We start from the raw sequence: 24391 nt of genomic DNA, 5'->3' as shown, positions 1-24391 counted from the left end.
TTTATAACAGAAAAAAAAGCGAAACAATTAGCGTAGGCAAAATCTGGTCTTTATTCATTGGTCACGAACATTGCGGATTAGATGAAGAGAGATGAACGATTTTAATTTACAATTTTTTAATTTTTGCTTGCAGATTTAGTTCCAGAATAATGTCAAACAGTGCGATTTTCCACCTACTGGGTATTTAAAAATCTTTCATTATATGCAGATTTATTTCTAAGTACTATATCTGAAATTTTAATATATATAAAAAATAAATAATATTGAATGGTGGTATTTTGGTTAAAACCAGTATGGGCAGTAATGATAATATCACAATTATTATTTTTTAAAAAATTATTATTTTTAGTTTTAGTTTTATTGAGAATAATTATATATTGGAAATAATGTTTTCAAAATATTATTTTGTTTTTTAAGGGCATCACAAATCTACATCATCACCCTGACGGAAAAAATATGATACTTTATTGTTTTTCACTTAAAGTAGTATTCATACACGACGTAATGAAATAAATTATTTGTGTATATCATATATAGACAAAGGCATAAAAAATATTTTGCGAAGCTGTTAGAGAATCTGGATAAAACCGTAAGATCTTAAAATAAAACAAAAGGTGTTTATATTAATATATTATTGACACACCAATTAATGAGTATTTATAGAAGAGGTATTCCTAGTGTATCATTAGATTTCATTAGAAGTTTAACTGAAAACTGAATAAAATATAAATAATAGTGATGTCGGTAATCGATGCGCTTTCATAAAAACTATAATTATTCTAATAATTTCATTTGGTAATAAGAAACCCTTGTCAACCCTAATAAAAAATAAACAAGATCCCTGATTAAAAATGTACTACGAAAACTATAAACCTGTCCTCGATTTGTATAATTCACTATGCGTGTCCAACATAACTATTCGAACGCCTTACAAATGCAATATTAAGATGTTTATCAGATTAGTAATTTGAGCAAATCACGAAAGTTTTATTGACATGTTTATATGATTTTAAATCGTGTTTGAAAACAGTGACAATCTGTGATAACCGTGATGGACGAGGGTTCGTTAAACAATACCAGAAACGAAACCATTTCCATACCATGGCTCTACGATATAAACAAAGAGGATGCCAATTGGATAATCACTTGTTCTTTTATGATTTTTACTATGCAAACTGGTTAGTAGAATAGGGTAACATATATATTTTCACTTTTGATTGTATTGCATTGCATCACTTAGTTAGATTTTCTCTTCAATTTGTCTTATTGTGTTGTTCACTTATAAAATTTTGCTTACTTAAACAGGTTATTGATGATTTCATCATCTTAATATTTATCTGTTGGACATAATTAATAATCATGATAAACGAATATATATTCGACTATTTTAATATTTTAATAGTTTAAAATGTAATAAATTTGTATTTTTTAATAATATATTTATACATAGTTAATAATAAAGCAAATAAAATAAGGAACTAAGTTATGATATAATTGAAAATATCTTTGGCTAATCAAATATTCAGTATTCATTTTTAATATGTATTATTTTGATCAGTTATTTTATTACCAAAAAACACTGTTGACAAGACTTCTTTGTGACAGTTTTGCCCCTATAATTGCAATTTGGGAACATGGCAACCTGAATCAATAACAAGTAGCAGAAATGTATAATGTCTTACAAAGTGTAATAAATCGTACTTGGAATCGTTATCGGCAAATTGGTAACGTCAATAAACGTCATGATGATGATCTACATTCTTTGCATCCCGGTTACATGTAGAAGTTGGAATCACAGTCACTCTGTTTAGCATCAGAAGAAGGTTGCATGAAGCAAAAGATGTTTTTGACACCCTCTGTTAAACAGGAAACGTCGGGTTGTGCGCAGAGCTTGGGCCAACAATAACTGGCCTAGAGACTACAGCCTAATGAAATAATTGTTTATTCTCAGATGAGTCTAGGTGCATATTATCACTCGTGGTCAAAAATATCATGGGCAAAACATAATTCCAACTGTTGCTTTTGAAGGTGATTCTGTGTGGGGTGAAATTTCGTTAGAGACAAATATAGAGTTGCTCATATTAAAGGAAGAAACTACGAATGCTTGTTGGTTATTTAACCAATTATTATTCCATTTGCTCAAGAATTTGGATCAGATTTCCTTTTTGAGGATGACAATGTGCGAGATTTATAAACTTGTCTTTGCAAAATCATGACAATACTCGGTCTCCACGTTCGGCAGACTGCAATTCAATTGAACATGTTTTCAAAGACAAGTTTACACTTGAAATCACCTGCTTGAAAATTTGGAGGATCTTGCTAATGTTTTTAAAGAAGAATGTCGCGATACGGCTTAAGTATTTATTCGCTTACTAATTTTATGTATGCCAAGGAGGGTGGAAGCTATTCATAGACTTTAAACTGTTATTTTGGCCGCATTTAAATATTATTATTAATATTTTTTAAATATATAAAATATTATGTAAAATTAATATTGCCACATAAATTAAAATTAAAATTTATTTTTAGGTTTTGGCATGCTAGAATCGGGTTGTGTATCCATAAAAAATGAAGTCAATATAATGATGAAAAACGTGGTAGACATCGTATTGGGAGGTAATTATATGTTATAAAATTAGATGTTATAACACATTTTTGAGTACGAGTAAATTACCTCGATTTCAACCTAAACAAGCCCATAAAAAGCGATGAAATTATTATCACTATTTTTTACAATTTACGAAAACAACGCACTTAGTTTCAGCCACTAATTGCAAGTTAATTGTTAACATTCAACATTTTTTAAGGACTGACGTATTGGATTTTCGGATTTAGCATGTCGTTCGGCAGAAGTCCTGGAACGAATGGTTTCATAGGTGTGGGCGATTATTTTGTAGATCCGTCCCCTGACGACCCTCTGAAGGGTCCAACCTATACAGCGTTCATATTTCAACTGTCCTTCGCCACAACTTCCACCACCATCGTTAGTGGTGCAATGGCGGAAAGGTTAAAGTTTTATTTATTTCATTCATATTTTATTTTTGTACTTAATTTTTGATTTACAGATGCAACTTTAAAGCTTACTGCCTATTCAGTTTCTTGAATACCGCTATTTATTGCATACCAGCGGGCTGGATGTGGGGAGATCATGGCTTCTTGAAACGAATGGGTGCTGTAGACATTGCTGGTTCAGGGGCCGTCCACCTGATAGGTTCTTTTCATCATCTTTCTTCTGGTGTTATCAAACTGTTGATGTTTTGTAAATTTTAGGTGGAAGCGCCGCCTTTGCTAGTGCTTTAATGTTGGGACCTAGGATAGGACGTTACGATCATGGCATTGCACCGTTGCCTCTGGGAAATCCAGTGAATGCGGTTATGGGCCTTTTTGTACTTTGGTGGGGGTGGTTATCGTTTAATTCGGGCAGTACATATGGCGTAATATAATTGAAATGTTTTTACCAGCATAGCTAAAAAATAATTTTTAGTTAAGTGGCGATCAATGGCATTATGCCGCCAGAGCAGCGGTAATGACTATGTTATCTACATTTGGAGGTGGTACAGTTAGTATATTTTTTACAATGATTAAATCCAAGGGCAAAATCGACTCGATCGATATAATTAATGGAATTCTTGGTGCACTAGTAGCTATTACTGCTGGCTGCTTTTTATATCAAGGTAAGATGTGAATTAAGAATTACATTTTTAAGAATTTTCAATTGCTTTAAAGCCTGGGAAGCTTTGCTTGTGGGAACAATTGGTGCATTGCTGGTGTGCTTTTCCATGCCTCTAATTGATATGGTAACATTTAGAAACGTTGTTTTTTTTTACAAAAAGATGATATTGTTTTATTTTGTAGATGGGAATTGATGATCCAGTGGGGGCGAGTGCTGTGCATGGAATTGGCGGAATTTGGGGTATGCTAAAAATCTGAATATCATTGAAATTTTACAGAGAGTACAGGCATACTATTTTCCGTAGGAGTCTTAGCCGTGGGCATTTTTGCTGATAATCCACATCCCTTAGGAACCACTAGTGGAAGAAAGGGCCTCATTAAAGGTAATTAATTAAAATTAAGTCAATTATCATAACCAATTGTGACACAATTTTAGGTGGAGGTTGGTACCTATTGGGTGTGCAGACTTTGGCTGCAGTCTGTTTGATTACATGGGGACTTCTTAGCACGATTACATTACTCTGGTCCATTAACAAAATCGTAACAATCAGAATGGGTGTACATGAAGAGCTTCTTGGTGCCGATTTAACTGAGCACTTGGTCAAGCACGGGAATGTAAATGTTAATATTAATTTTTTATTAATTTTGGTGTTGTGGATAACAAATTTAAATGCATAAAATTCATTTAAACGACACATCATAAGACAATTTAAAAAATAAAAAAAGGACTGTAATAAGTATCATTTTTCAAATAATGAATTTTTTGTTTTAAATTTGTTTAGATGTCGTACCTGTTTGTTAAATTTGTTTAGATGTCAGTAAAGAGGTAACGTAAAAATTAATGGATAAAATTATTAAAGGGCTTTGATAACAAGGAACACTTTTTTGAAATTAATATTTAGGAATTCCATATTGTAGGTATACAAGAAGAAAGAAGAACCGAAATAACATTAATGTTGTTCACTTAAATTTTGTATCTATTAATTGTAGGTACTTATTTTTTGATGACACTTTTTATCAAAATTATTCAAAAAACTTCGCTTTATAAAATAAAATATTGCTCTTAAAACATGATATAAATAATATTTTAATTATATATCGTTTTAGGTCGGAGTGTCTAGAGCTCTGTCAGCTTTAAGGCCGGTGCTAGATACTAGCACTGTTGAAAAATTGCAAAACGTGGGTCAAAATCCTGAACACAGCAGATATTTGACGCTGGTAAAATCAATGACCAATAGGAAATACAAATTATCAAAAATATTAAAGCACATTACTAGAAATAAGAATATGGGAGTTAATTTAGCTAGAAATCTATTTCCCAAGGATCGGAAGAAAAAGAATAAGACAAGGGTCTCGAGTACCATTTCTGTTAACGATGCAAACGGAGACAATTTAAAACCTCCACAAGTTGCATGGGCAGAGTAACATCTATGTGTATTCGACTGCATAATTATTTTTTTGAAATAAAGTATTTACGTTATTTTATGGTGTGCTAATAAATATGTAATTATTAAATCATAATAATGCAAATCTAGGTATAACAATGATGATTACTTTCTTCACTTTAGAAAAACAATTACGCTTGCCGAGTAAACACACGACACGACACGTACTAGAAATGTTACTAATTAAACAATAAATATCGTTCATTTGTACCAGTAAGTAAATATTCAATGCTCGGCTGACCAATGTAAAACCAGAACAATTAGAGTATTCTACTTAAATAATAAGTTTAATTGTACTGTCTGGTAAATGGCACGAGCTTCTTTCAAAATGGAAAGTCGATGTGGTCGATCTCCATCGATGATTGTCAAAATTTGATGTGATTTGTGCGTTAAAATACCATCAATAAATAATATAAAGAATATTTTTACAAGTGACTGATTACGTTACAAGACATTAAATAGATTTAATGTATAGAAAAATATATACCTATTCATATTTATTTAAATTATACTAAATTAAATATTATTATATTTATAAAATAATAAATGTAACTTAATAAGAATATTTTTACTGTATATTAAAAATTAGAATTTTCTGGTGTATGATTTTATAACCATCTTATTTTGTAAAATTAATAAATTATTACATAAATGATATATATAATCATATGTTTGTAATATTATTGAATTAAAAATAAAAATAAGCCATTTAACATTTTATTAATTATATTTAAATTATTATATATTATATAAATTATATATTTAAATTAATATTGTAAATTATTGCATAAATGATATACATAAACATGTTTTATTCTTATGTTTGTAATATTAATGAATCGAAAATAAAAATAAGCCATTTAACATTTTATTTATATTATATTTGTTATACTTCAAAAAATGAAAATTTAGTTTATTTTTATATTGCAATTTGCAATTTTTGAGAGTCACTTTAAATATTCAAAATGATTCAACAATCATAAAATTACATAAAATTAACCTAGATGCATATTTTACATTGTTCGTGAAAAAACGATTAGTCTGTACCATCCAACATGACCACTGACGCAGCAGTTCAAACTAACGGTACCACCGTGTAGTGGACCAACGAAAGATGAAATCCGCGGTGCTTCATTCAGTCTTCCCCAGTTGGAAAGTGGTACTCAATACAGAAGGTCCCCATTGTCACACCGACAAGTACCATTTCACGTCTTACATCTGTATGATCTTCACCCACTCTTATGATGACTGAAGACTGAAGACATCTAGTTTCACTTGTAGCGGTTCTGTTCAGAGCAGTGGGTGACTGTGTTTTTGGTTCAAGTTCAAAACGTGCTTCGGTGTAGTTCAGGTTGATTCAGGTTTCGGGTAGTGGATTTATTAGTATAAATGGCTTAGTACCGCAATTTTGTGCGTAATAAACTAGATTAATGTGGTGTTAGTCTATGATGGAATTACTGGGTGCATACAATTTCAGTGACTTACATCATTAACTCTACGTAATGGTAAATATTTTATATAGTTTTAACAATTTCTTTAAATCACAACGCCAATGTTTCATATAAGTTACAAAATCCTGAACAACATGTTCATATGTTTATCATTTAATTGCATAAAAACATGATTAACTATTCAAGTGGGTACCTGAACGTATTATATTGATTTTTGTAGTTTAAAATAATTGAAAACTAAACAATATATTCAGAGACCGACAATTAATTGATTTTATTTAAAATGTCACCTAAATTTTGTGGTCCATTATGTTTAGAGTGAAAGTAATTTAAATGGAAGTACCACGTTAAATGATATCACTTTCGATAAATGACCAATTGAGCCATAAATTTAGGATGTTGCCCCCGCTTAGTTCCTGTAACCTAGTTAGAAATCCGTTCGTGCAAATCCAAGAAAACAATAATTTCATTACAATTAACCACGTGATTTAAATTTACCAAAGAAATTAGGCTGTGATAATGGAGAAAGGTGTTAAAGTAATAAAAATTGTCCGTCAAAATTAACATCCTCATTCCCAATCGCTTTCTAGGAGGATGTTTATAATCATGTAGGGTCATAGTTCGTTAGCAAAAGTGTTTTGGTTTTAGTTTAGGTGAACTACAAAATGATTTATGAGGATGTTAGTACTACATTTCTCTTTATACAATTGGGTAAAAGATCAAGGAACAAATAAGGTTTAACCTTTATCTACATTTTCCATTTTTTTCATGAATTATTTACGTATGAAATTTAGTCAACAAAATATAATTTGCCAGTTTAAATGAAGCAGAACGAAAAAACTGATTAATTGAAACTGTGGGACCAGACTTTCACCCAATTTTAACCACGTGATAATTGAACATCTTTCAAAGAGAAAAGACGAATTCTGCATTTTGTAGGACAACCTTCGCAAAGAGGACACACAATCTCGTTTATTGGGCCGCATCTTACAAGCTGTACAACACGCGAATTTTGTGAAAATTCTATTTAGCATTAGATTTAGTTTTCTCTTGTAACAAATTATGTTGGAGTGATAGTGTAAGTGCTTCTTACACTACTTATTAAAATTAATTGTTATAAAAATATATTCGTTAAGAATTAATAATTTTTATTGTGTTGACTAAAATGTAGGCCACTTTTAGTATACTGAAATATTTGTTATTAATTGATAATATTATACATTTTTACTTTTATTTGATAAAGTAATGGTGATATTTATCTTTGCAAGTTAATATATTGGTAATTTTATCAATAGTTGCAATTTATACAGTTATGGTACAATTTAATCATTAAGTAAATAATGTATTTCATATTGTAAAATATATTTATTTAAAATATATTACATATAAATTATATTTGAAGCGAAAAGAACAAATATTTACCAATGGCTAATACAAATATTAATAAAAATTATTGCCATTGGTTCGGTGAATTATGCATGTATTTATGGAATAAAATAAACTAATCGTTAACAGAGATATAGGGTGAAATAAGTTCATTAAATGTCAATGTCAGTTTAAACGAAATTATTCTTATAGACTTATAAGCAATAAAAATTAGTAGAATTGGTGTTTGTGTGTTGAGGACTTCAATCACACAATTAACCTAATTGTAAACAATCTAGTAAAAGTTCAGATTAAGCCAAAGTTAGTCAAGAAAAAATAACAACAGTTGGCCTTTTTCATAAAACTTTGGTAACTTAGCAATACAAAGAAACATCAAAGGTATCATTATCACTGCGATCAGTTCACACAAACGGTCGATCCAAAGCTGCACGAAAGCATTCCTTCTGTTCCTGTTAGGATAATATAAAATAATGGCCGGAAATCATCCTCCCGGTGGAGTTAATTCACCATATAAGGACACGGAAGGCGCGGAAGCCGAGCAAATTTCGGAAAATGACATGGGCCATCACTTGCTTGTCAGAAATTTGGATGCTTATATGGATGAAGCATGGCTGAGAGAACAGTTTTCCGCATTCGGAACTATAACCGGCGTCATAGTGGTGAGGTCAAATGGAAGATTCCGGGGTTATGCTTTTGTAAGTTACGGTTCCGTTTATGATGCTTATATTGCTCGAGTCACTATGAATGGTAAGAAGTTTGGCTCCAGATGTTTGTACGTCAATTTTGTCCATTCAAACGAATCAGGGGGTGATGGGGGTGATAATGCTGCGTCTCAAAATAAACCTAATGAACTGCCTACTTCTCTTGAGGAGTCCCAGTCGTCATTGACAACCGTACCTACTGGGCTAGGTTCTTCTTCGAACGGTTTGCTTCTTCAAAAAGTTTGGCACAATGGTATACCCCAGTTTCGTCTAGTTCGTGGGGGAGATGATGGTCAGCGTGTGCTTGAGCAAATATCTTCAACTGGTGAGTCATCAATTCCTAATGAGTATACGTCCCTTGAACAGGCGATGTACACCAATCAGACCATGGCCGATGTCCAGCGCATGCCTAACACCCAACGTTTGTATGATAGGCAACTCTTACCCCCCGAAAATTCACTGACTGTTGACTATTCGTTACCTCAAATTCCAGCTGTGTCAAATTTCCAACGCTCATTAAATGAACAGCTAATTTCTAGCGCCCAGCCTATGTTCAGAGATCAGGTTCCATTTAACGACCTTACATCCAACAGTCAAATCTTACAGAATGGACAGAACGTAACAGGTAATCCCATATTGCCCAACGAACAGTCTAATGACCAGGTACCCAATAATCAAACCACGTTTACTAACCATATCTTACCCAATGCTAGCGGTCAATCTGTGGGCACTGGCCAAACCGTCGGTAATGGACAGTTCGTACTTCATGGTCAACCAAATCCCAATTACCTTACCCAGACTGGATCGAATTGCCAGCTGATGCTTAACGGTAAAATCATGTCAAATGGTCAGGTCTTATTCAGTGGGCAACTCATGCCCAATGGTCGACTTATAATGAATGGACAGTTGTTTTTGAACAATAATCAGGTGATCCCCAATGTTCAAGTTATGCCGACTATGCAGCCTGCGTACATTCAGCAATTTGGATATCATCCAATCATAAACCCGCAACAGCCCATGCAAGGATATCAACATATTATCCCACGGGTGCCAGTAACTGCAAACGTACCTTTGCAGAATGCCATGCTTGGATATCAAAATGCTTCTGGACAGCAGTCAGTTCAAAGACAGTCGACAGTGCTAGGGGGTTATCAGTCGGCACCTCCACAGATTGTGGTCCAGAGTCCATCTTCTTATTTGCCACTTTAGGCTATGAACATTTATTTGAAGTTAACTTAATATTTATATTGTTATTTGAAATTAATTTCCGTAATAAAAATTCTTGTATTTATTTTAGATTTTTGATTATTTTTTATATATTACTTGAGTACATTGTTATTATTTTTTAAAAAAATAAGAAGTGATCATGAAAATTTGACAGAATAAACAATTTTCCGAAGTAGGTGCTTAATATCCTGATAAATGTAATAATAATTAATATCTTATGGGGTAGCATATGATATTAATTATATTATATATTTTTTTTTAGCTGTATAATTAAAAATGATAATCATATAAATAAATTATTATTTAAAAAAAAAGTTCATCAACATTTGTAATATAATCCATACTTTAAAAAATATTGGTAATAGTCTTGATACCAAAAGTGTTTTGTTTCTTTTTAACATTTTCGAAGACTGATATTAGTTGAAATTATTCTCTAATTCTCACTATATTATAGAGTTCAAATTAAATAAAATTGTTAAGCATTTATTTTTTTTTTTTGCATTTAGAAATGAGGCAGATGCAGTTGGCGACAAAGAAATGAAGACAATTTTACCTATAGTGACACTAGTTCTTCTATACTCCCAATGGTGTACTGCCAACAAAACCGCATCTACAGACATAGTATTAGCACAACCAAAGAAATTGACATTATACAATTTAGCCGTCAAACGAATGATGTCTATTTGGGACAATTTAACAGGAAAGGGGAGCACAGAAAGTTTTATTGGTAAACCCATTTAAATTTATTTGGTATTGTATAACTCAAACTTGTATTAATTCTTTAGGTCGCTGTTTTGGGGCGGCAAGAAAACTCAAGATGATGATGCCACTGATCATATTCAAACTTGGCGTGATAGTGACCATTTTGATGTTCCTAACAATTTTCTCGATGAAGAGTCTGGGTCTTCTTCTTTTCCTCGTCATGTTGAATGTCGGAGGAATCGCCTCAAAGCTGACCCTACTTCTCAAGCATGGAGTTGGAGGTGGACACACGCCGCCCCAAAACGTGCACTTTCACATACATCCGGGAAAGGACGGGTTCCACACAGCACCTAGTGGACCATGGGATAGGACTGATGATATGGATTCCTCGGAAAAATACAATTTGTACAATAAGTTGCTGAAAAACACCAACTATAACTTATTGTATAATTCTAGATAATTTTAGTTAAATTATTATTATTTATTGTAAAAATGTAGTGATAATTATTTATATAATATAGATTTTATAGAATGTTACAATATACTGTTTTATTTTTTATAGTTCAAAAATGTTGAAACGAAATAATTTTAATACAATATATTTATAAAAATATAAATTTTTATCGATCTATTTAAGGAAAAATATTACACCCTGAAAAAGTCATGGTGGTTCTGAAATGGAATACAGTTCAAATTAAATATATATAATAGTTCATTTTACTGTAAAAGTTAATGATATAGAAAATATTTGACTTTTATATTAATGTGGAGTAGATATTGTTAATTTTCGGTAATATTTCCACATGGAATAATAATTCTATTGCAAAGTCTTGTGACAAAATCAAAAATTTTTCATTTAGCATTTAAGCTTTGTTTGTACTAATGATGCTTTCGTTTGGTAATATACAGCTTTTTGTAATGATCACATGAATAGCAGCACATTTTAATACCCAATTAAAATCGAAAATAAAAGCCAGTATATGAATTATTTTTGTGTGGTTTTTAGTTAATCCTGAGGATTATTCATTAAAAAATATATTGATGAAATGCGTTTCATTCAGCTGATTTTTTAGTATTTGGTAGTGAACATATAAATAGCCCAATTAAAATACATATTCATTAAAAATAATTAGAGAATTTCAATTTTTTAGCCAATTAGTAAGTATATTTTTCCTTTATGGATTTATTTATTATGTAAATTCCGTTGGACCTGAAAATTCTGATGAATTTTTAGTTTAGTTTTATAAATAACATAATTAAAATACATATTTCTTAAAAATAGAGAATTTCAATTTTTATGCCAATTAGTAAGTATTTTTTTGCTGATTCAGTTATCACGTAGATTCAATTATAAATGGTTTTAGTGTGTTGAAAAAACCATTGCGGACTTTCAGAACTACAATGCATTAATTGTTCAGTTAAGAAGAGTGGAAAACACACTAGAAAATTTGTTTATAATGTCCAAATCCACAAATAGTAATATGAATAAAATTGGGACTCTAAGGAAGCATCTAACCACAAAAAAGAAGGTAAAATATTTAAATGTTAGTACTGCCAGTCCATGTCTAAACATAAGAAAAATAAAATAAAACATGTTGGGTGAGTATGGTATACAAGTATCGACTAAAACTGTAAGGAGAATGTTAAATGAAGTGAACCTTATTGGATACATTGCCAGAAGAAAGCCTCATGTATCGAAAAAGATAACAACTGACTGAAAATATTTGTATTTGAGATGATAATTTTTGGGGAAAAAATCTTTAACTGATTGATCAAATTAGACAAATTTAGAAACGATGGAAATTTGTGTGTGTCATCATTCATATCCAAAAGTAGAGTATTAAAACCGTTAAACACGGTGAACGATCGATTATGGTGTGGGCAGACATATCATGACGTGGAATTGGGTCTGTTTTAAAAAATGGAACTTCAGCAGAGGAGTCTGTGCCCGTCATATTTATTTTTATGATAATGAGCCAAACTACTACAAGACTTGACAAGACTGACTTCAGGACAATCTAATTGATATTTTAAATTGGTACGCGTAAAGCTCAGGTATAAATCCAATAGAATTTGTGTTAATAAGAAAACTTCTTGCAGGCAACATTTGGATGAACTCTGAGAAAATGTCGAAGGAGCCTGGGCTCAAGTCGCAGACGAGTACTGTAAAGTTTTAGTTAAATCTTAAACAATTGGAAGCTGTTATTCAAAATAATGTTTCCAACAAAGTATTTATGCCACAATATTTATTTATTTATATAGAATTTATTTTATTTTTTGATATTATTTGAATAAATGTATTTTACTTTAGGATTAAAAACATGTAGGTTTATTTTTCCAATTTATTTTATTTAGTTTACGTTTAAAACTTTAAAATGAAAAATGTGGTGTTTATATGACCACGACTGTATATGGAAACAACATATCGTTGACGAGCAAACGACTTTTCAAGTAGAAATTGTCGTTAATAGTTTTGAGAGACATAAACCTACATGGATTCATTCAACACTTAAATTAATCAGAACTGATGCTATATTTATAGATTTATTTATAAGTTATTTAATACAATTTAATATGACATCGTCTTTGATTACTGTTTTAATTTTTTAGTATCCTCTGAATCAATTTCCATTTCCGTTTCTATTCTACGTTTTCTTACTAATGGGATTGTAAATGTGGCCTGATGAAGCTCTTTTTCGGAAGCGATCTCAATATCCATTTTCACATTATTTTTCACTGCCTCAATTTTTATCAGCTGAAATTGTTGCTCGCTCATGACAACATCGTTGGAATCAGAATTATCCCCTTGGTTGAATTCCATGGAGTTATTACTAATGGTTATAGTAGGATTGTCATTATATGACAGTGACTCCATATCAGTTTCCATTGAATCACTTTTTATTAATTCTTCCTCACTATCAGATCCATGCACGGTTATTATGTCTGCGTCGTTTCCAAAACAAGAATTGATGGAAGAAGTTGAAGAAGAGTTATTTAAATTTAGTTTCGACATTTTTATGTTAATAGTTTTCAAACAAAATTTGAAAGAAGAATTTGACATTGTAAAATATAATTCATTTGTTTAAAAAATATTTTGTTATGTATGTACTGCTCCGCGTAAGAAAGTAGGTAAAAACTACTAAAAGAACTTTTTTGCATTTTAACCTGAAACGATTTTTTTACTATTTATTATCGAACACGAATAATTTCATTAAAAATTAATTAGTTTCGCATTATTATTAGCAATATAAATTTTATATAATATATTAATTACATTAATTGGATAAATTGTATTAATTGGGCTTATTGGATTCGATGGATTTATTGAATTAATTGGAATTATTGGAACAGAATGTTCGATTCTGTAAAATATATTGCTACTGACATGATTTTGTAGGAATGAAAAATTGTTTGTCTTGACACAAAAGAAACAGAATATCATGTCATCATTTATATCTCTACCAGTCCAAATGTGGTCATTGGAAACAATTATTTTCAAAATATAAATCATAAATCCCACGTGTGGCATTTACTATCTCATGGATAAAAAAGAAGCGAAAACATTTGCGGCATTTGAGAAAGTGGTAACTAATTGAGTGCTTATTCATCAATACATTCATCAAATGCCTACTTTAATTAGGCATACAACAATGGATAAATTTATTTGGGTATTGTTTTTTAATTAATATCAAAATTGGAATAAATTAGTACACAGATGTACCATTATGTTGTAGTTTTGTTATTAAAATTAAATTAACATTTTTTGAATTCGCTCTACTTTCTTAAATAATTATTTTTTATTTGGAGTTTAACATAACTGACAGGAGCTAATAATGGGTCAGACCACTTCCTTGATTAAGATGATACTCATAGATGCGTCGTGGTATCGATGTAATGAGATTATCGACATTTTCTTGTGGTATCTCATCACACACGAACTGAATTTGATGTCTTAGTTCATTAAGAGTTCGAGGAGGGTGGTCAAGGCAATAAATTCACATGGGAGGTTTCTAAGAAGTTATGTATTCCTGACAATATGTGGACGAGCATTATCCTGAATCCTGTAAATTAGTCCGATAGCTCTTCTTATGTAGATACGAAAATAAGGCTCCAAAACCATTAAACCCGTAGTGTTATGAATATGACTCACCACAGTAAAGTGAGGATCACGTCTTTCTCCACGTCGCCGTCTTCCTAACACATAACCGTCGTGCATGCCCAAGCAAAAGCGTGACTCATCATTTAAGGCAATGTGATTCCTCATCCCACTGTTAACGTATACCTTCATCGGCAAAATATTCATCAGCAATCATCCGCGTTGAACTCATACTGTCCCTTAGGGCCAATAAACTAAGACGACGGTCTTATGGCTCTGTGGTAGCTTCGGGTCTTCTGGAACCTCTTGCTCTACCCCTTCTGACCACTTCCCTCCACGACTGCCAATATCGTATTACAATACTCGAAACGAAATTTCTGCTTCGTCCATTCATCATTGTCAATACATACAATTAAGTACAATTACAGTGAATACATTTTAATTCCAGTTATATAAATGTTTTGTTTTTTTCTTGTTATTTTTAGATAAATAGTAAAAATAAGAAACAATTATAATTTTGTCATTACATTATGTTAAAATTGATCAGATGTTCAAATAAAACAGTTAATGTGACTAAGAATATTAGTTCATTTGTCAGCTATTATTTATAAAAATAACGTATTTTTTTCCTTTCTAATAAATTTTAACTACCACTATTTGAATACAAAGTAAATTAATACGATTAACATACAATTAAAATTGGCTATAGTCTGGTAGCATAACATGAAATATACACTTTGTCAATTACATCGAGGAATAATTAAATAAAATAAAAAATGTCAATTTACATGTACATTAGGGGAACGTTTCAACTTATTTCTTCTGAAATTTTATTCTTTGAGGATTTGTGATTCTTGCACTTGACCGATTCTATTCAAATATCAAATGTTACTTTGTTCCCAAATTATTGCAGATATTACTTACTACTTTTAATAAGTTTGGAGCGAATATACTCGCATCAACTTTAAGTGGCATATTTCTAATGTTATAGTAGTGTAGAAAGTCTTAATAAAAAATTATAGCTTCAATAGCAGAAGATTGCTATGAAATTGATTAATAAGAATGTGTCTTTGGCAATATCCAATAAGTAATGGGTTTAATGTTAACGTACTTCATTGTAGACTTTAGCATTGTCCAGTGCATCTTTATTTATTGGTTAATATTATTCTTCTGTTCTGGAAGCTATAATTTTTGTATTAACAATTTACCATGTATACAGAAGTGGCCATAATTATAGCAACTTATTAAAATATATTAAAAATATGAGCTGTACTACTTGAATTAGATGTTAGGTTTTCTGGTATTATTGTCTGTATTATGCAACGAGCCAATCTAATTTTATTATTTAAAAAATTGCGTACTTTTTCAATGGACGAAATTATAGCAATTTTTTACTTTATGGTCTTTTGCTTATTATAATTATTTAATTATTGGTCGAAGTAATACTGTAAATTATAATTCAGCGTCATTAAGGCCGAGATTAACAAGAGATGGCTAAGACTTTACGACTAAATAAATCAATCGTTTCCCGTTTTAGTAAACAATTTAAAGAACCTGACCAAGTGTGGATAATTCGAATGTTAAAAATAATCGAATCTTTTCGTCAACTGAAATTAAAGCAAAACTAAAGAAAATGGGACTTGCTGAAATCAGTTCAAGTTCTGTGAGAAGATGGTGAGTGCATGGGGGTTCGTTTGACCCCAGACCAATAAGAGGACTAACTTAAGATCACATTCATTGAACTAGTAGTTTTTAGAGGTGAGTCTAAATTTAATTTATAAAAAAATGATGGTTTTGCTTATGTTAAATATTTTACAGGGATAAAACTACACAAAAAGTTTGTTATATCCCCAGTGAAACATGGTGACGGTTCAACTATGCTGTGGGCATGCTTCAATTGTAACGGGTTACCGATGATAATTCAATCGGTATAACCAAAGTCTTTTTGAAAGACTCGTTACAACATGTTAAAGGGAGCGATTTAATTTTTACACAAAATATTGATGAGGTTAGACTATACAATTCTTACTCTATAATTAATTTCAATATCACTAACCTTTGTTTTTGTTGAACAGATCTTCTTCAACTAAGGTGATGTATTACACTCAATACTCACACCTTTCACCAAACCGAAATATTAGATAATTTCTACTCACTGTTATATTGTTCTTTAATTTATAGTTTGGAATTAATTAAAACTCAATTTTAATCAACCTAACTATATTAACAAAATAAATATAAGAAAAACAAAAACAAAACATATATAAATATAAAAAATTGAATGATTTAAATTTACTTAAATTCTTGGCAAAAAGGTTGAAATTTGACAAACAGTAAGTAAAAACAACTAAAAGAACTTCGATCTCGACACTTGAAAAATTCGGGTAAAATCTTCCGAAATAAATGAATCCCAGAGTTTTATAAATTCGGATTCTAGGAAGGGGGTGAAGTAGGTGGTGACTTAAGACCCTTAAGAATCTGAATGTCTCCAACAACGATCCTACTTCAACCAATCAGATGAACTAAACAAATGTTCCTTTTCTCAACATTGTTGCCAAACTAATTTAAGAGTTTTTCTATATGAAACCCTAATCTAAATAATAATAATGTACTTGGTCTAAAAAACCTTAATGCAATTCAAAATACAATACAATTAATTGTTTCAATAATATTACAATTCTGATGTTATTTGCATAAGGAAAAACCATTGTACTTACAAATATTTTCAATCATTTAAAAATCAACTCATTAACTTAAATTTACCAATATCGTAAAAACATAAATAAAAAGAACAGAGTTACAATTCTCTAAAATTTCACGTAGGGGTAATATATTAAACCTTTTAATTAATTAGTTTAATTTAAGAATATTTTAGTAAATAGTTCTACATAAAGACATGTAGAAGTCCAGTCATTTATTCTTCGAAACCACGGTGCGACAACACCCTGGCACTTGATGAGGGTTTGAAAGGAAATCCGGTAAATGTAAAAACAAGTAACGTATAGATTACGTTAAGAATATTTTAAAATTAATTTTGTATGATTTTATGATTTTCATAATTAAATATGCAAGATTGATTTTAAGGAGACCCATTAAAATCTGAAAAATTCGTGACAGTGGTGGTTTAAAATTCCCCGAACTAAACCATCTACAACGGTTTTTTTAGCTCTTATTACACAATTCTTCTGGCGCAGGACCCTTAGACTTATATATATATATATATATATATATATATATATATATATATATATATATGTACGGGGATACAGTAAATAAAAATCTATATATTGAAGAAATTAAAATACCAAAAGAATCGATGTTTTGTCTTGTCTGTTCTAATCTTCAGACAACATAGTGGATAATGTTAATAACCAAATTCGACATAAAAATTTTACAAATTTAAACGAACTTATCACAGCAATTCAAGAAGTTTGAAGAAATATTGACTTGTGGAATATTCGGAAAAATCTATACCATAAAGGTTGATTAAAATTATAAAGCTGAAAGGATATTATACAAAGTGTTAATGATAAATTAAATAGCACAAATTTAATCATTAAAAAATCCTTTCAAAATTAATGTTGCCATATGTATATTCAGCTCAATTCAGAAAAATTACTGTAATATTTATAGAATAAGATTAGTAGCTGTTATAATATTGTATAAAACAACAATAGTAAATTAATGTTGTTTTAACAATTAGTATTAAATAAAAGAGTTTTGGCTAACTTAATATTTTAAAAAGTTGCCCTAATAATGACCACTTCAGTATCTAGCGTGGACAACTAAATGTATTGATCAAAAATAAAAAGGTACTAACAAGGTGAAAAAATACAGACTAATACAAATAAAAATTGAATAAACATAGTGTCCATCTATTTTGTTTATTGCGGGGAAATACCCGAATAAAAATTAATTTTTCGTACGCCACTGTATAGAAATATTCACGCGGAAGAACAGGTAAGTCCGGCTTTAACGGCGCCAATCGTATAATGATGTCAATTGTTCGATAAAAAAAATAAACGATATTTAGCATATTAACTTTTCACAGTTTTGTTGTTTGAAAGATGTGTTCATCGTTCATTCATTGTTCGACCAAGTTTTCGAAACTTCCATCCAGTGTTTAATATTATTGTCTCCGATTAAAATACAGAACAATACTTCATCTTCCAGACAATTGCGGATCTTAAAGGAATTCCTTCGATCTTCTTTCACCACATCCCGTCATCCCAAATACATATATTTCGAATAAAAATTACGTAACGTCGAATAATAATCGTTGACGAAGATCCGCGTTCTGCAACATTTTTCAGTCGGTCCGAGCAGACGGTCCGGTCGCACTTTCACGTCAACGGCGCCTCGTTTGACCTTGCGTCTTGCGCGCGACCTTCGACGGCGGAATCACCGCCAGAAATTCGCGGCATGCGACCGATCCGACGCCCCGTAACGTAACGGTCAACAAAGCCCGAGTTGTTTTCCTTCCAGAAGACGGATTCCCTGACCAACTGAACGTGACACTTGTTGATCCTGGATGCTTTTGTGCGAACCAAATCCACGTCCGCGCCACAAAAGAACACAAACTATCATTTAATTCGTGCTGAAAAAAGGTGAAAAAACACAGACTACTAATATTTGACCTTGTTTTCCTTGGGAAAAATTTCAAACACGTCCACATGTGGTCTGAAAACTTTTTATTTTCAATTTTAATGAAATGTGTCGCTCTAATTGGTACGGTTTTAATTAAGTAAACGTTTAGTTGTGTAATAATTAGGAGGACCTCAAACTTTTATCACCAATCACAGCAATTATTTCTATGTAGAAGATTTGTACCATTCCGGTTAGACACCCTAAATAATAAAAATCATCTCTTTTCAGTATCGTACCGACCTTAATGGCTGAAAGACCTGAAGTGTTTGATATTCTCGTCTTATTTTTACTTGAAATTCAATAACATCTCGTTTTCGTGCAAATACAACACAACAAACGGGTAAATTAATCCAATTTATTTCCGTCTCATCGATCAAGACAAAACGAATTTAATAAAAACTGAAATCGAATTTGGTCGCGGTGAAATGTTCGTGACGCCACTGGAACCGCCGGCAGTGATTGTGTCGTTAATAATTTTGAATTCTCGCATGCGATTCCATCTAGTTCAACATTAATAAATAAAGTTGTACTCCCTCATATATAAACATTTCAGCCTTGTTGTGCACACCGTGCGCTGGGGAAGCCGAACCGGGTGATTTTTTTATTGGTAGTTAGTGTTGCTGCATTGTTGTTATTATTAATATTGGCACAACCGGGAAGTAGGGCAAAGTGTTTTATTGACGAATAAACGTGCGCTGTTTGTGATCAGTGATCGTGGTGGGCCAATGTGAGAATTTGTGCTCTGGATATGTAAAAGCATTATCCAGAGGTAAAAAATATAATTTTTAACTATTCTAATTTTAAATTTTGTGCAAAATTTTTATTTATAACAAAAATAATTATATTTACTTACTGAAGGTGTATTATTAATTAATTTATAGGTATGTATAAATTTATTCAACAGAATTTTAATATGTAAATTTATCCCAATTTAATAAATTTTTCTAACAACTGGGAAGTCCTATATAAAGAATGGGGCATTTCATTTGTTATATCACTCACTTGTATTAAAAATAATATTTACTAATAAAATGAATGTAGAAGTTGAAATACAATTAAGTATATAAAAATTGTATATTTCATCAAAATTTATAAATATACATTTATTATTTATTTCTTGTTTTATGGTCCTTTTCAATTAATTAAAATTTTTGTGAAGTAGTCTGAGAAATGCTTCAACACTTTTTATTTGCTTTAATAAGTTAGTATTCAAAATTAGGTTTTGGAAAAAAACAGGTTAATGTTGGTTAAATTATTTTAATTTCATTTTACTTTTACAGAGTTTATATATCAATATAAATAGGTTTTTAATACTTGAAGTTATATTTTCAGCCTTTTTCAGCTTCTTGGGACAGATAGTGAAAATGGATCAAGGGGTAGCCTCTCCTAGGCTTTGTCTGTAGACTTGTTGTGGACATAGCCTAACTGAGGTTAACTCTAGCCATTTAGTACAACACAACATCTCTACATACTACGAAATAAAACACCGTAAAGGGGTTTAAGTGGTTACATGTTTTACATTGAACTACATAATACATTTGTTTACCATCCAACATATACATTGTTGTCTTCTATGTAATTTAGAAGCCATCTATATACTGGCTCATAATACTCTAAAAGAGATTTGGTAGATATATCAGTTTGTCCCGATATAATGTTCAAAGCTTCGCGCCAGGTGATGCTCGAACCCTTCTCCATCATTGACCTAAAACCACAAAATAGTTTCTCATAAAATGCATACAAAATTTTTTACCAAAGCCTTTGTCCACTGTCCTTTGATCCATATATGTCGCACCTATGCAAAGGAATTTTTTCCTCGTTCGTTGTGTGGGTCTTGTTAAATAACGAGAGTTCACAAAAGCTTTTGAAGAAATCCATCTGCATTAGGCCGCTAAGAAAATATCTACAGCAAACATTAGTAAAAGATTTACTGGACGACTTCAATGAGATACATTACCTTGTGTACGGTGTATTATCGGGTACGTGAAACTTTGCTCCAGCATCGAAATTGTCCTCGTCACGGTCTTCAGGTGGTACCACTCCGCGATACTTCAGGTTCATCTTCCAGTAAGCTCTGTTGAAATTGTTATAGCCTATGGTTTCTCTGAAAATGTCCCATCTGTATTTGTCAACGACCAGGGCGAAGGGTAACTCGGGGATTTTGTTGAGAGCTTGTTTAAACAGGAGAAAAGTTTCGACGTCCGGATTGTACAGTTCTTTATCCTTTAGTATCCCAATTCTGTTTAGGTGCTGGGGTGTCATAACTCCGTGCATAACTGCGTCTCCGATGCTCTCGTGGACTGCACTATTAGCGCCATCCTAAGTAGGATAAATTGAGGGCTGGCATTGGTGATATAGCAGCTCTATTACCTGAAATAACGGATCCTGATGTTCGTAAGCCATGTAGTAGTAGATGTGCCCCATTTCGTGATGGATTATGTAAAGACCTTCCATCGATACCTCTCCGCACATGATCATTCTGAAAACATCTGGAAATTCAGGGCCAACAGCACGTTTCTTATTTTTTAGAAATATGATAAGGTTCAGAACGTTACTGAATAATCTAAAACATATACCTGTAATCACCCTTAAATAAGTCACCAGCCGTGCCGTGGCAAATTGTTTCGTTGTCTGTCTTTTCAAAGACCGAATATTTCCAGAACAGCTCGGGCAGCCTCGGTAAACCTAGAGAAGTGTAAAAGTCTTCCGACTCGAGTACCTATCGGTATGTAATGTATTTAATGGAGAATCAGAAAATTTAGCGTATATTATCTTAAAACTCACCAAACTTCTCTCATTAAAGTGAGTGGCTTTTAATCGTTTATCTAAACCAATCAACTGATCTTCTGGAACGAACAAGTCAATAAGAGAGGACCAGTCTTGTCCCCACATATTGCCTGAATTGAAAAAGACCTTTAATATTTTAGGCGGTAAATAAACACTATAAATACCTAAAAGATGAATTGGTATGGGTCCAGTTTTATCAATAATTTTACTTCCATATTTTAGAAACAACTTATGACGGACCACTGCATGTAATGCCACATAAAACGGTTCAATTTCTTTGTAAAGTTGGTGAATATAGGCTTCCAAATTCGGTATCTCCAGTTCTTCTCTCCACACTTCCCCCATGTCATTATAGCCTTTAAAATATATACCTTAATAACGATTCGAAGAATTTATCATTGATTTCTATACCGCTCTTCTTCGCAACAGAATTTTGCAATAAAACTCCAATATAATAGTCATCTTTTACTCTATAACCAGCATTGTCATGCCATATTTTCCAGATGAATTTTAAGTGCTCTGGATTGTGACTAGTGTTCCTCATGAATCTTTCCAAGTCTGGTTCGCCGTTTACGCATTGACCAGGTTTGGGAAAATCTTCCGGTAATTCGTTGTTTTCAAATGGTAACTCTTTTGGAAAACAAACTGGTTGCTGATAGCTTTCCAGAGTTTTTCCCATCAATCTGGCATACGGTCTAAAATAATTTACTTAAAATTATCGCAGTTTCCAACAATGAGTAATAGTTATGTAATTGGAAACAATATTACAAACAGTAAAACCAAGTTCATCTTGAATTAAAATAATTGATAAAATAAACAAAGAAATATGAAAGTAAATACATGAATAAAACAAGAACGTGATGCAACCTTTAATTGATTTTCAAATCTTTATAAAAAATACTACTAATTTAAAATTAAAATTGATAATCTATACATAATCTTACAGTTACGCTGTGACTTTTAGAAATGCGAATTAAATAAAAAACATGTAGGTAAAGTAAATGCGTAAAAGTGTAATAAATTTTAAGAAATATAGCTATCATTTTTTACAATCAAGGTAGTGAAAATAATAATGAGTTTTAAACAAAAGACAATAAAAAGAATTTTATTCGCCAAAACTAATTTGTTCTCCTTCTGTGATTTTCAGCACTCGACAATAAACCTTATTTTAGCGTGATCCTTTCCAATGTTTTACATTTGATCTTGCTTCAATCGTCTAATGGACTCATATTTTATTAAAAACCCTTTTAGTTTGCCTCGAATCGTATCGAGTGTTTTTACAAAAGAGCTTTGTATAAAAATATAACTTACATCAAGATATCATCAGATAGCTTTTCTCCTCTACAATACAGATAGAGTTTCCTGCGTTGGATATCGGTTAACCAGTTAAATTTCAATTTGGTCGAACAAATTTTATTCTGCCATATGTTTCTGACCTTCATTGTATTCCGTAATTGAACAAAATTTTTGTGATCATAATCATGTACTTGCAGTTTCCAATCTAGGCGGTAAATTAGTGCCCTAAATTCTCCGATAGTCGGTTCAATTCTATTAAGCCATTCTTCAATTTCCACCTGATATTTTACTGAAATTTATTAATTTCACATTTAAAATGGTATCAGTAATGTTTTACACTAATAATTATTGATTCATTATTTATAATAAATTTATTTCCGTTTCAGCACATTTCAGCAAATTTTAGCAATTGCAATTAATTAAACAACTTACATTTTTTGTAGTTAAGTTGAGATATGGAAGTTCCAGATGCAATAATTAATAGACAAGGAAATATCACCGACCACATTGTCACATTGTTTGGTGTGAAAATTTCAGCGGTGAATTTTCAGGTGAGACTGAAATATTACCGCTAGGTTTATCGTTTATACACGTGTTTTTGGGCCATGCGCATTTCGGGAACGTTGCATGGAATATTCACATTAAAGGGAAATGAAAACTGGAGTACGTATTTATTGTATTGTTCAATTAAAATAAAAAATTTGTTGTGTCAAATTAATTGTTATCAAAAGTTTTGATTTTGTTTATATTATATAAAACAAATGCTTAAACAATCAGGGTTCCCTATTTAATAATTATCAATAAATAATTATCTACTAAATATGCTGATGGTTATTTAATGGATTATTTAGCCCATATGTGAGGTAGACATGTTAACTAATAGATAAGAGTTGATTAATAATTGACATTATCTATGTTTTTATTTTATTTAAACTAGATAATAAGGATTGTTGTTAAATATTAATTATACATTTTAGTAAG

The 24391-nt window shown here is 31.3% G+C and overlaps 3 protein-coding genes across 3 annotated transcripts; 2 read left to right on the top strand and 1 right to left on the bottom strand.

Moving 5' to 3' along the window:
- Positions 1-762: 762 nt before the first annotated feature.
- On the top strand, positions 763-5145 carry LOC109601503 (putative ammonium transporter 2). Its single transcript, XM_020017753.2, has 11 exons — positions 763-1178; positions 2530-2616; positions 2808-3006; positions 3066-3211; positions 3271-3434; positions 3485-3674; positions 3727-3797; positions 3856-3913; positions 3978-4055; positions 4109-4287; positions 4780-5145. The coding sequence occupies exons 1-11, from the start codon at positions 1052-1054 to the stop codon at positions 5095-5097; spliced, it is 1617 nt and encodes a 538-aa protein (XP_019873312.2). The 5' UTR covers positions 763-1051; the 3' UTR covers positions 5098-5145.
- Positions 5146-6252: 1107 nt separating this feature from the next.
- Positions 6253-11076, top strand: LOC109602190 (uncharacterized). The gene is made up of 3 exons (XM_020018523.2): positions 6253-6622; positions 10389-10609; positions 10668-11076. The coding sequence occupies exons 2-3, from the start codon at positions 10420-10422 to the stop codon at positions 11042-11044; spliced, it is 567 nt and encodes a 188-aa protein (XP_019874082.2). The 5' UTR covers positions 6253-6622; positions 10389-10419; the 3' UTR covers positions 11045-11076.
- A 9503-nt stretch (positions 11077-20579) lies between these two features.
- Positions 20580-24097, bottom strand: LOC109601515 (angiotensin-converting enzyme). Its single transcript, XM_020017762.2, has 10 exons — positions 23843-24097; positions 23426-23699; positions 22526-22809; positions 22279-22470; positions 22112-22224; positions 21904-22046; positions 21698-21806; positions 21285-21646; positions 21081-21230; positions 20580-21032 (listed from the first exon to the last, which is right to left on the bottom strand). Exons 1-10 carry the CDS (start codon positions 23916-23918, stop codon positions 20870-20872), a joined length of 1866 nt encoding a protein of 621 aa, XP_019873321.1. The 5' UTR covers positions 23919-24097; the 3' UTR covers positions 20580-20869.
- Positions 24098-24391: the final 294 nt, after the last annotated feature.

The sequence above is a fragment of the Aethina tumida genome, chromosome 1 (assembly GCF_024364675.1).
Source record: "Aethina tumida isolate Nest 87 chromosome 1, icAetTumi1.1, whole genome shotgun sequence".
NCBI classification, from domain to species: domain Eukaryota; kingdom Metazoa; phylum Arthropoda; class Insecta; order Coleoptera; family Nitidulidae; genus Aethina; species Aethina tumida.
The sequence above is the reverse complement of the archived record's forward strand: the minus strand, read 5'-3'. Positions and strand labels throughout refer to the sequence as shown.

Coding starts and splice junctions, on each gene's coding strand:
- LOC109601503 (XM_020017753.2), top strand. CDS start 1,052: ATGGACGAGGGTTCGTTAAACAATACCAGAAACGAAACCATTTCCATA. Junction 3,007..3,065: donor AGTGGTGCAATGGCGGAAAG/GTTAAAGTTTTA, acceptor TTTGATTTACAG/ATGCAACTTTAAAGCTTACT. Junction 3,212..3,270: donor AGGGGCCGTCCACCTGATAG/GTTCTTTTCATC, acceptor TGTAAATTTTAG/GTGGAAGCGCCGCCTTTGCT.
- LOC109602190 (XM_020018523.2), top strand. CDS start 10,420: ATGAAGACAATTTTACCTATAGTGACACTAGTTCTTCTATACTCCCAA. Junction 10,610..10,667: donor GAGCACAGAAAGTTTTATTG/GTAAACCCATTT, acceptor TTAATTCTTTAG/GTCGCTGTTTTGGGGCGGCA.
- LOC109601515 (XM_020017762.2), bottom strand. CDS start 23,918: ATGTGGTCGGTGATATTTCCTTGTCTATTAATTATTGCATCTGGAACT. Junction 22,225..22,278: donor CATACCAATTCATCTTTTAG/GTATTTATAGTG, acceptor TTTTCAATTCAG/GCAATATGTGGGGACAAGAC. Junction 22,047..22,111: donor ACTTTAATGAGAGAAGTTTG/GTGAGTTTTAAG, acceptor ACATACCGATAG/GTACTCGAGTCGGAAGACTT.